The sequence below is a fragment of the Nerophis lumbriciformis genome, linkage group LG02 (genome assembly GCF_033978685.3).
Source record: "Nerophis lumbriciformis linkage group LG02, RoL_Nlum_v2.1, whole genome shotgun sequence".
Classification (NCBI taxonomy): Eukaryota; Metazoa; Chordata; class Actinopteri; order Syngnathiformes; family Syngnathidae; genus Nerophis; species Nerophis lumbriciformis.
The window spans coordinates 75,120,001-75,132,500 of NC_084549.2; the positions used below are offsets into that span (position 1 = coordinate 75,120,001).

The 12,500-nt window shown below is 41.1% G+C and overlaps 1 protein-coding gene across 1 annotated transcript in view; it reads right to left on the reverse strand.

The window, feature by feature from the left end:
• The window catches only part of oprm1 (opioid receptor, mu 1), a 35,571-nt gene that overhangs the window by 14,643 nt on the left and 8,428 nt on the right, over positions 1 to 12,500 (reverse strand). Inside the window, exon 2 of the mRNA XM_061968722.1 lies at positions 1,448 to 1,797. Within this exon, the coding sequence (XP_061824706.1) occupies positions 1,448 to 1,797 (350 nt within the window). The remainder of the gene's footprint in view (positions 1 to 1,447; positions 1,798 to 12,500) is intronic.

Genomic DNA, 12,500 nt, shown 5'->3' on the forward strand with positions numbered 1-12,500 from the left:
TCAGGTGTGCCAGTTTAGTGTGCTAGTTTACTGTGTTAGTTTACTGTGGTACTTTAGTGTAATAGTTTAGTGTGCTAGTTTAGTGTGGTAGTTTGGTGTGCTAGTTTAGTGTGCTAGTTTAGTGTGGTAGTTTAGTGTGGTAGTTTAGTGTGCCAGTTTAGTGTGGTAGTTTAGTGTGGTAGTTTAGTGTGCTAGTTTAGTGTGGTCGTTTAGTATGGTACTTTAGTGTGCTAGTCAGGTGTGCCAGTTTAGTGTGCTAGTTTACTGTGTTAGTTTACTGTGGTACTTTAGTGTAATAGTTTAGTGTGCTAGTTTAGTGTGGTAGTTTGGTGTGCTAGTTTAGTGTGGTAGTTTAGTGTGGTAGTTTAGTGTGCCAGTTTAGTGTGGTAGTTTAGTGTGCTAGTTTAGTGTGGTCGTTTAGTATGGTACTTTAGTGTGCTAGTCAGGTGTGCCAGTTTAGTGTGCTAGTTTACTGTGTTAGTTTACTGTGGTACTTTAGTGTAATAGTTTAGTGTGCTAGTTTAGTGTGGTAGTTTGGTGTGCTAGTTTAGTGTGGTAGTTTAGTGTGGTAGTTTAGTGTGGTAGTTTAGGGTGCCAGTTTAGTGTGGTAGTTTAGTGTGCTAGTTTAGTGTGGTCGTTTAGTATGGTACTTTAGTGTGCTAGTCAGGTGTGCCAGTTTAGTGTGCTAGTTTACTGTGTTAGTTTACTGTGGTACTTTAGTGTAATAGTTTAGTGTGCTAGTTTAGTGTGGTAGTTTGGTGTGCTAGTTTAGTGTGCTAGTTTAGTGTGGTAGTTTAGTGTGGTAGTTTAGTGTGCCAGTTTAGTGTGGTAGTTTAGTGTGGTAGTTTAGTGTGCTAGTTTAGTGTGGTCGTTTAGTATGGTACTTTAGTGTGCTAGTCAGGTGTGCCAGTTTAGTGTGCTAGTTTACTGTGTTAGTTTACTGTGGTACTTTAGTGTAATAGTTTAGTGTGCTAGTTTAGTGTGGTAGTTTGGTGTGCTAGTTTAGTGTGCTGCTGTTTTTGAGGATGTTGTGCAGCTAGTCCAAGATCCTCTACTGCAGTATATGACAGGAATGTGCTGCTGTTTTTGAGGATGTTATGCAGCTAGTCCAAGATCCTCTACTACAGTATATGACAGGAATGTGCTGCTGTTTTTGAGGATGTTGTGCAGCTAGTCCAAGATCCTCTACTACAGTATATGACAGGAATGTGCTGCTGTTTTTGAGGATGTTGTGCAGCTAGTCCAAGATCCTCTACTGCAGTATATGACAGGAATGTGCTGCTGTTTTTGAGGACTTTCTGCAAATACGTGTAGTCAAATATCTTTTTAAATCTATGACAGGAATGTGTTGCTGTTTTTGAAGATGTTCTGCAGCTAGTCAAAGATCTTATAGAGTATGTGACAGGAGGTCTCCCCACAATGGCGGTCAAAGATCCTGTATACGTACACGTGACATGGGCGGAGGCCAAGAAGATGACGGGCAGGCCGATGGCGGACGACAAGATCCAGTTGCAGACGTTGACGATCTTGGCGTTGCGCGGCGTCCTGAAGTCCAGAGCCTTGACGGGATGACAGACGGCCACGTAGCGGTCGATGCTCATGGTGGTGAGCGTGAAGATGGAGATGAACATGTTGTAGTAGTCGATGGACATCACCATCTTGCACACCACGTCCCCAAAGGGCCAAGTGCCCATCAGGTAGTTGACGCTCTGGAAGGGCAGCGTGCTGGTGACCAGGGCGTCGGCCAGCGCCAGGTTGAAGATGTAGATGTTGGTGGCCGTCTTCATCTTGGTGTACCTGACATGCACAACACACTCTTTTTAACAGCCACATCATCTTCTCATATGTTGTGTGTGTGTGTGTGTGTGTGTGTCACTTCCAGAAAACTATTCCCTTAGTTTGCATGTGGAATGCAGTGACTTTTTCAATCCAGAAGATGGCGCCACTATGAGGCCCAACACAGTGGCCGTGCAGTGTCAATACAGCCAGTGAGTGAGCCGCACGCTCACTTTAATATTACAACTTTATCTCCGTAAAATGGCAGTTTTATTTCCATTGATATTACAACTTTATCTTTTAAAAATGCAATCATTTATTTGTGAAAATGATTTTTTTTTTAGCCAAATAAAATACACTTCTTTGCACTCTGCATATTACAACTTTAAATCTGACTTTTACATCCCTCTTACTATTTTATTACTACATCGCAAGACTTAAAATATTGATATTGTCATTTTACAGCTTTACCTCATAAAACTGGATTTTTATGTCATTTCATTTGAAAACATTATTCTTGAAAAAGTAGTACTTTCGACCCCACATTTAACCTTCTGCTTTTTATCATTGCAAAATTCATCATTTTTCCAAACATATTAAGGAAGAAAAAGTTGAGCTGTGGCGTCAGGAGGCAACATGCAGGTAAGAGTCTTTTAAATATAACAATCTAGTGCAGCAGGGGAGTGCACAGGAAGCACAAGGAAGGCTTGAATGTTTGTCAGTGTTACAAACTGTCAATGCATTTATGTTGCCTGTGCACTCCCCTGTTGCACTAGGTTGTTATAATTCAAAGATTGCACGTCGCCTGCCGTCTCTACATCTCGCAGAAAAAAAAAAACTTGAATCTCTTTGTGTCCGAGACTTTTTACAGATAAAAGACTCCAAACGTCCATAGCATGAAAACAGGTTGTTTGCAAACAGGAGTGCAGTACAATTATGAGTAAGAGCACTCAGGAAGTACTCCACAATAAAATGTGTCGAAGGACGCCTCTTCCCGTGGAAAGTGCTTTTTGGGCGGGAGCATGAAGAGCAAGTTGAAGGCCAGAGATGAGAAGGTTCAGTGCGAGCAAGTACACACTTTGTACTTCAAGTACTGCACAATGTTGCTGCAGTGTAGCACAGCAAGTACTGTGAAAAGTACACAACTCAACAAATATGTCATATTTGATGAATCACTTTTAGGAAAGTACTGTAAAACATTAGTCAAAGATCCTCTATATGACAGGATTGTGCTGCTGTTTTTAACCACCAACTTTAAAAAATAAAAAAAATAAAAAAATAAAAACAAGTCAAAGATCCTCTTTATGGCAGAATGGGTCTGCTGTTTTTCAGCGACTACTGTTAAAAGCACTGGTCAAAGATCCTCTATGTAGCATGATTATGCTGCTGTTTTTAACCACCAACTGTAAAAACGAAGCTCGTCAAAGATCCTCTTTATGGCAGAATGAGTCTGCTTTTTTTCAGCAACTACTGTTAAAACATTAGTCAAAGATCCTCTATATGACTGGATTATGCTGCTGTTTTTAACCACCAACTGTAAAAAAAAAAAAAAAAAAAAAGCTAGTCAAAGATCCTCTTTATGGCAGAACCGCTTTGCTGTTTTTCAGCAACTACTGTTAAAACATTAGTCAAAGATCCTCTATATGGCAGGATTATGCTGCTGTTTTTAACCACCAACTGTAAAAAAGAAAAAGAAAAAGCTACTCAAAGATCCTCTTTATGGCAGAACCGCTTTGATGTTTTTCAGCAACTACTGTTAAAACATTAGTCAAAGATCCTATACATGACAAGATAACACTGCTGTTTTTATCCAGCAACTGTAAAAAAAGCTTGTCAAAGATCCTCTATATAACATATATAGTTTTAGACTTAGTTTGGTCACATCTAGTCTTAGACTTAGATTGGTCACATCTAGTCTTAGACTTAGATTGGTCACATCTAGTCTTAGACTTAGATTGGTCACATCTAGTCTTAGACTTAGTTTGGTCACATCTAGTCTTAGACTTAGATTGGTCACATCTAGTCTTAGACTTAGATTGGTCACATCTAGTCTTAGACTTAGATTGGTCACATCTAGTCTTAGACTTAGATTGGTCACATCTAGTCTTAGACTTAGATTGGTCCCATCTAGTCTTAGACTTAGATTGGTCACATCTAGTCTTAGACTTAGATTGGTCACATGTAGTCTTAGACTTAGATTGGTCACATCTAGTCTTAGACATAGATTGGTCACATCTAGTCTTAGACATAGATTGGTCACATCTAGTCTTAGACTTAGATTGGTCACATCTAGTCTTAGACTTAGATCGGTCACATCTAGTCTTAGACTTAGATTGGTCACATCTAGTCTTAGACGTAGATTGGTCACATCTAGTCTTAGACTTAGATTGGTCACATCTAGTCTTAGACTTAGATCGGTCACATCTAGTCTTAGACTTAGATCGGTCACATCTAGTCTTAGACTTAGACTGGTCACATCTAGGGTTAGACTTAGATTGGTCACATCTAGTCTTAGACTTAGATTGGTCACATCTAGTCTTAGACTTAGATTGGTCACATCTAGTCTTAGACTTAGATCGGTCACATCTAGTCTTAGACTTAGATTGGTCACATTTAGTCTTACACTTAGACTGGTCACATCTAGGGTTAGACTTAGACTGGTCACATCTAGGGTTAGACTTAGATTGGTCACATCTAGTCTTAGACTTAGATTGGTCACATCTAGTCTTAGACTTAGATTGGTCACATCTAGTCTTAGATTTAGTTTGGTCACATCTAGTCTTAGACTTAGATCGGTCACATCTAGTCTTAGACTTAGACTGGTCACATCTAGTCTTAGACTTAGATTGGTCACATCTAGTCTTAGACTTAGATTGGTCACATCTAGTCTTAGATTTAGTTTGGTCACATCTAGTCTTAGACTTAGATTAGATGGTCACACTCCCTAAGGTTCTCAGAGCTGGAGATGGTTGATATGGTGCCTCCGACACCTGGTCCGGGTGAGGTGGACTAGTTCTTCTGGTTCTGCGGTGCCTCCGACACCTGGTCCGTGTGAGGTGGACTAGTTCTTCTGGTTCTGCGGTGCCTCCGACACCTGGTCTGGGTGAGGTGGACTAGTTCTTCTGGTTCTGCGGTGCCTCCGACACCTGGCCTGGGTGAGGTGGACTAGTTCTTCTGGTTCTGTGGTGTCTCCAACACCTGGTCCAGGTGAGGTGGACTAGTTATTCTGTTTCTGTGGTGTCTCCAACACCTGGTCCGGGTGAGGTGAACTGGTTCTTCTGGTTCTGCGGTGTCTCCGACACCTGGTCCGGGTGAGGTGGACTAGTTCTTCTGGTTCTGCGGTGCCTCCGACACCTGGCCCAGGTGAGGTGGACTAGTTCTTCTGGTTCTGCGGTGTCTCCAACACCTGGTCCGGGTGAGGTGGACTAGTTCTTCTGGATCTGTGGTGTCTCCAACACCTGGTCCGGGTGAGGTGGACTAGTTCTTCTGGTTCTGCGGTGTCTCCAACACCTGGTCCAGGTGAGGTGGACTAGTTCTTTTGGTTCTGCGGTGCCTCCAACACCTGGTCTGGGTGAGGTGGACTAGTTCTTCTGGTTCTGAGGTGCCTCCGACAGCTGGTCCGGGTGAGGTGGACTAGTTCTTCTGGTTCTGAGGTGCCTCCGACAGCTGGTCCGGGTGAGGTGGACTAGTTCTTCTGGTTCCGTGGTGTCTCCAACACCTGGTCCAGGTGAGGTGAACTAGTTCCAATCAGAACTACCTTTGATGTGGATCCAAGTCTCCTAAGAAGTCTCAGGTCAAGACCTAACATAGAAGGAAGTAAAGTTGTGATGTGCCAGTAAGATGGTCTCTCTCAGTGGTCCCACTTCCTGCTAACAAGCTCAGTTTCTTCATTAAATTCCAATGAAGCTTGTTTGTTGTTTGTCATTTTGATTTGAGCAGGGAGGCACACAGCAGCATGGTGACTCTGATTGTCTCGTTAAAGTCGTTTAACGTCTCCCCTAAGTCCTCCTTCCTATTTCCTCTCTCCTTCCATCCTCCACCACGCTGCAACACCACCACCACCACCACCTCGCTTCTTTGCAACACATACTTCTACTTTCAATGGTCGCTTTTCAACTAACTTCTCTCAACTTTTCTCTTCCAAAGACTTGAAATGGTCCTCAAAAACAACACAACACTCCTGTCTTGTGGAGGGATGCTGTTTTTGCACAAGAACAGCCTCTTGTCACATAAAGGATCTTTGAGTAGCATTTTTCAGTAGACTCCCAAGAAAACGGCAACAACAATAAAAAAGCCTGAATCAAAGATCCTCTATAATAAAGAGATAATCTGCTGGTTGCTCGGGATTCTACTGAAAAACATTACACAAAGATCCTTTATGTGACAAGAATGCGTGGCTGTTCTTGTGGAACTACTGCAAAAACAGTGAGTCAAAGATCATTTTTATAAGAGGACTGTTTTTGAAGACCCATTACAAAAATGCAAATTTTATTTAATTTTTTAAATGTAATGTACATTTCTATTTATGCCTTCATTTTTTGACTTTGTTTGTTGGAGTTGTCGGAGCTTCTTATAGCTGCTCAAGGTCACGTGACTCCAACAAAGATCATTAATCCTGAGGATGGTGCATACTAAACACCTTCATGCTGAAAATCTTGTCTGGACTAGGATCACATGTGGACCTTATTTGTCTGGTCTAGGATCACATTGTGGACCTTATTTGTCTGGTCTAGGATCACATTGTGGACCTTATTTGTCTGGACTAGGATCACATTGTGGACTTCATTTGTCTGGTCTAGTATCACATTGTGGACCTTATTTGTCTGGTCTAGTATCACATTGTGGACCATATTTGTCTGGTCTAGGATCACATTGTGGACCTTATTTGTTTGGACTAGGATCACAATGTGGACCTTATTTGGACTCACATTAGTGCAGCACTCCGACCCATCTGTCATCCACAAGGGGAAGGGAACTCTGCTGTCACACACACACACACACACACACACACACACACACACACACACACACACACACACACACACACACACACACACACACACACACACACACACACACACACACAAGGTGGACAATGGAGTTTCTCAGGCTGAACACCAAAATGTTCCCTTAGAAAAAATTTACAGCAGCAGTCTCGCCCAATGTGTTTTACAGAAACGTTCTCGCCAGAACATTTTCACAGCAATGCTCTTGCCGCAACATTTTTTTACAGCAACGCTCTTGCCGCAACATTCTCACAGCAATGCTTTTGCCGTAAAACTTTCACAGCAACACTTTTGCTGCAACATTTTTTACAGCAACACTCTTGCCGCAACATTTTTTTACAGTAACGCTCTTGCCGCAACATTTTTTTTTACAGCAACACTCTCGATGCAACATTCTCAAAGCAACAATCTCGCCGCAACATTCTCACAGTAAATCTCTCGGTGCAACATTCTCACAGCAACGCTCTCGCCGGAAAACTCTCGCAGCAACACTCTCGCCGCAACATTTTCGCAGCAACGCTCTCGCTACAACATTTTTTTACAGCAATGTTCTCGCCACAAACTCTCACAGCAACGCTCTCGGTGCAACATTTTCACAGCATCACTCTCGCCGCAACATTTTTTAAAAGCAACACTCTCGCTGCAACATTTTCACAGCAACGGTCTCGCCGCAACATTCTCACAGCACAGCTCCCGCTGCAACATTTACACAGCATCGCTCTTGCCGCAAAAATTTTTTTTATAGCAACGCACTTGCCGCAACATTTTTGCAGCAACACTCTTGCCGCAACATTTTTTTTACAGCAACGCTCTCGCCGCAACATTCTTACAGCAACACTCTCACCTTAACATTCTCACATAAACGCTTATGCTGCAACGATCACACAGCAACGATCTCACAGCAACGCTCTCGCCGCAACATTCTCACAGCAACACTCTTGCCACAACATTCTCACAGAAACGCTCTTGCTGCAACATTCTCACAGCAGCGCTCTCGCCACAACATTGTCACAGCAACACTCTTGCTGCAATGTTCTAACAGAAACGCCCTCGCCGCAATATTCTCACAGCAACACTCTTGCTGCAACATTCTCAGAGCAACGCTCTCGCCGCAACATTCTCACAGCAAAACTCTTGCTGCAACATACTCACAGCAGCACTCTTGCTGCCTCATTCTCACAGAAATTCTCTTGCCGCAACATTCTCACAGCAATACTCTTGCTGCAACATTCTCACAGCAACGCTCTCGCCGCACAATTCTCACATTCTCTCAGCAACACATTTGGGAAGTGACCTAGAAAGTAGTTGACCTCACAGCCACTAGAGGTGTGCAGGACTTGCTATGATATGCTGTGATCCTTCCACAAGTCTTCTTTTTAGAGCACAACTCAACTTCTCTTGTCCACCAGGGAGGACAAGGACGTCCAAGGGCATCCTTCATGGCCAAGGTCATCCTGGCCCATTAGTCTTTCTTACTCTTCATCATCCTAATTGTGAGAAACGATTGATGTTGTGTCCTTGGAGAGTCCGTGTGTTGTTGTGAGAGACAAACACACAACAACAACAACACAAAAAGATCAATATTGTGCATATATATGTGTATATATATATATTTAAGAGTTGTTTCTTTCTATTCATAGTCATATTTGAAACAGCTAGTGTTTTTCCATTTGTACTCTTATATTTCTTATCTTACGTCCGCAAGTAAACCACGTGTGTGTCCTTGAAGGTTTGCACTGTCGGAGATGGAATACTCCCTTTTGTCTTATCTTTAGTGGAACAATGAGGCTGTGTTCCTTTCTGGGTTTTCTTTCTGTGTAAGAAGTGGGCTTTTCAGTTTGAGGGTCACGACAACTTAGGAAGTCGGTATGAATGTATTGGTCTAGGTTGTTCTCATGAAATTTCAGTAAAACTTGATAATATTCCTATTCTGTCCTGGTGGTCCTTCTTACTCAGCACATGTCATCTAAAGAACTTGGGATTGACCAGTAACTTTGATTCCCTTGGAGGAAGAACTGCTCCGACGCAACAATAGTCATTCATTACACAAAAAGATTGTTTTATTTATGTTGAGCATTTGTCCTTCAACTTGCTTCCACTGATGACTCTTTAAGTACTCAAGTGTGATGTCACACTTGTCTTAGTGTGTAGTTGTTGTTGACACTATTGTTTGCTATCATATCAAGTATGTTGTGTAGTTGTTCTACATGATGTTGAGTGACAGTTGTGTCATATCAAGTATGTTGTGTAGTTACTCTACATGATGTTGAGTGACAGTTGTGTCATATCAAGTATGTTGTGTAGTTACTCTACATGATATGAGTGACAGTTGTGTCATATCAAGTATGTTGTGTAGTTACTCTACATGGTGTTGAGTGACAGTTGTGTCATATCAAGTATGTTGTGTAGTTACTCTTGACGGAGGCAGATAATTAGATATATCCATATTTGTGTGTTACTTCTTTTAAACCATTAGTCATAGTACAAAACAGCTAGTGTTCTTTATTTGTTATCTTTTAATTGTCTGCAAGTACTGTGTGCTAACCTTCACTTTAGGAATGTAAGGAGGACAGATACTGCTTTTCCTTATCTGTTCCTGTGTCCAGCTGAGGAGGACAATGGGCATGTGTTTGGGCTGGAAAGAGAGACAAGACAATGAGGGTGGGAGGGAGAGACACTTTATAGAAGAGAAGGTTTCCATATTTTAGATCAGACCATCTTAGCTGCGCGATTGAATGTTCTATGCTGGACTGGTCTCATTCTATTTCCAAAGCTTTGGAAATAAATGACAAAATACCTATTCTGTCTCTGGTGGTTCTTCTACTCAGCTGTACGTGTCACAAAGAACTTGGGAGCGACCAGCAACTTGAATTCCCTGGGAGGAACAACTGGTCCAAACGCAACACTCTACATGATGTTGAGTGACAGTTGTGTCATATCAAGTATGTTGTGTAGTTACTCTACATGATGTTGAGTGACAGTTGTGTCATATCAAGTATGTTGTGTAGTTACTCTACATGATATGAGTGATAGTCGTGTCATATCAAGTATGTTGTGTAGTTACTCTACATGATGTTGAGTGACAGTTGTGTCATATCAAGTATGTTGTGTAGTTACTCTACATGATGTTGAGTGACAGTTGTGTCATATCAAGTATGTTGTGTAGTTACTCTACATGATGTTGAGTGACAGTTGTGTCATATCAAGTATGTTGTGTAGTTACTCTACATGATGTTGAGTGACAGTTGTGTCATATCAAGTATGTTGTGTAGTTACTCTACATGATGTTGAGTGACAGTTGTGTCATATCAAGTATGTTGTGTAGTTACTCTACATGATGTTGAGTGACAGTTGTGTCATATCAAGTATGTTGTGTAGTTACTCTACATGATGTTGAGTGACAATTGTGTCATATCAAGTATGTTGTGTAGTTACTCTACATGGTGTTGAGTGACAGTTGTGTCATATCAAGTATGTTGTGTAGTTACTCTACATGATGTTTAGTGACAGTTGTGTCATATCAAGTATGTTGTGTAGTTACTCTACATGATGTTGAGTGACAGTTGTGTCATATCAAGTATGTTGTGTAGTTACTCTACATGATGTTGAGTGACAGTTGTGTCATATCAAGTATGTTGTGTAGTTACTCTACATGATGTTGAGTGACAGTTGTGTCATATCAAGTATGTTGTGTAGTTACTCTACATGATGTTGAGTGACAGTTGTGTCATATCAAGTATGTTGTGTAGTTACTCTACATGATGTTGAGTGACAGTTGTGTCATATCAAGTATGTTGTGTAGTTACTCTACATGATATGAGTGATAGTCGTGTCATATCAAGTATGTTGTGTAGTTACTCTACATGATGTTGAGTGACAGTTGTGTCATATCAAGTATGTTGTGTAGTTACTCTACATGATGTTGAGTGACAGTTGTGTCATATCAAGTATGTTGTGTAGTTACTCTACATGATATGAGTGATAGTCGTGTCATATCAAGTATGTTGTGTAGTTACTCTACATGATGTTGAGTGACAGTTGTGTCATATCAAGTATGTTGTGTAGTTACTCTACATGGTGTTGAGTGACAGTTGTGTCACATCAAGTATGTTGTGTAGTTACTCTACATGATGTTGAGTGACAGTTGTGTCATATCAAGTATGTTGTGTAGTTACTCTACATGATGTTGAGTGACAGTTGTGTCATATCAAGTATGTTGTGTAGTTACTCTACATGATGTTGAGTGACAGTTGTGTCATATCAAGTATGTTGTGTAGTTACTCTACATGGTGTTGAGTGACAGTTGTGTCATATCAAGTATGTTGTGTAGTTACTCTACATGATGTTGAGTGACAGTTGTGTCATATCAAGGATGTTGTGTAGTTACTCTTGACGGAGGCAGATAATTAGATATATCCATATTTGTGTGTTACTTCTTTTAAACCATTAGTCATAGTACAAAACAGCTAGTGTTCTTTATTTGTTATCTTTTAATTGTCTGCAAGTACTGTGTGCTAACCTTCACTTTAGGAATGTAAGGAGGACAGATACTGCTTTTCCTTATCTGTTCCTGTGTCCAGCTGAGGAGGACAATGGGCATGTGTTTGGGCTGGAAAGAGAGACAAGACAACGAGGGTGGGAGGGAGAGACACTTTATAGAAGAGAAGGTTTCCATATTTTAGATCAGACCATCTTAGCTGCGCGATTGAATGTTCTATGCTGGACTGGTCTCATTCTATTTCCAAAGCTTTGGAAATAAATGACAAAATACCTATTCTGTCTCTGGTGGTTCTTCTACTCAGCTGTACGTGTCACAAAGAACTTGGGAGCGACCAGCAACTTGAATTCCCTGGGAGGAACAACTGGTCCAAACGCAACACTCTACATGATGTTGAGTGACAGTTGTGTCATATCAAGTATGTTGTGTAGTTACTCTACATGGTGTTGAGTGACAGTTGTGTCATATCAAGTATGTTGTGTAGTTACTCTACATGGTGTTGAGTGACAGTTGTGTCATATCAAGTATGTTGTGTAGATGATGTTGTGTGTAGACACATTGCTTGTGTTGCTAACTATGAGCGGTGCTTTGTCAACATATTGGGAAATTGACACACATTTGTGTGAGTCAGCAGTTTTTCCAAGTGTGTTTGGCTGCATTTACTCGCCCTCTTCCTCTCTCCCCCTGCCTTTAAAAACAACTGCTGCTGCCTTCAATGCAGTCGAAGGCAGTGAAGGATTTTGTTGTCGCGACTATAAATAGTAACATTTGGCTATAGGTTTGTTATAAGTACACCTCTGCATTTTTCAACCCATTTCAAGCGTTCCACTGTCAAAACATTCCTCTTCGTCAGGACAAAAAAAACAAGTCAGTTTAAAAACTTGAAAATTTCCCGGTTTTCCAGAAATTCCATAATACCATTTTTCAATTAAAAAACTGCTACTACTTCAACATTTCTTGACCGATTTAAACGGTTCCAACACCAACCAATTCAGCTCATTTGCTCCTAATCATTTTTTAAAAAATCATGTTTTTCCCAAAAATTTCCAGGAAGTTCCCATTGAAATGAACGGGACATTTTTCCAAGTTGCACAATTCCCACATTTTTCAAGCTATTGACAGCATTCCAACACCAACACATTCCACTCATCCTGGACATTCAAACTAACAGTTTCCCAACTTCCAAACCAAATTCCGTTTTTCCTGGAAATTCAAAGCAT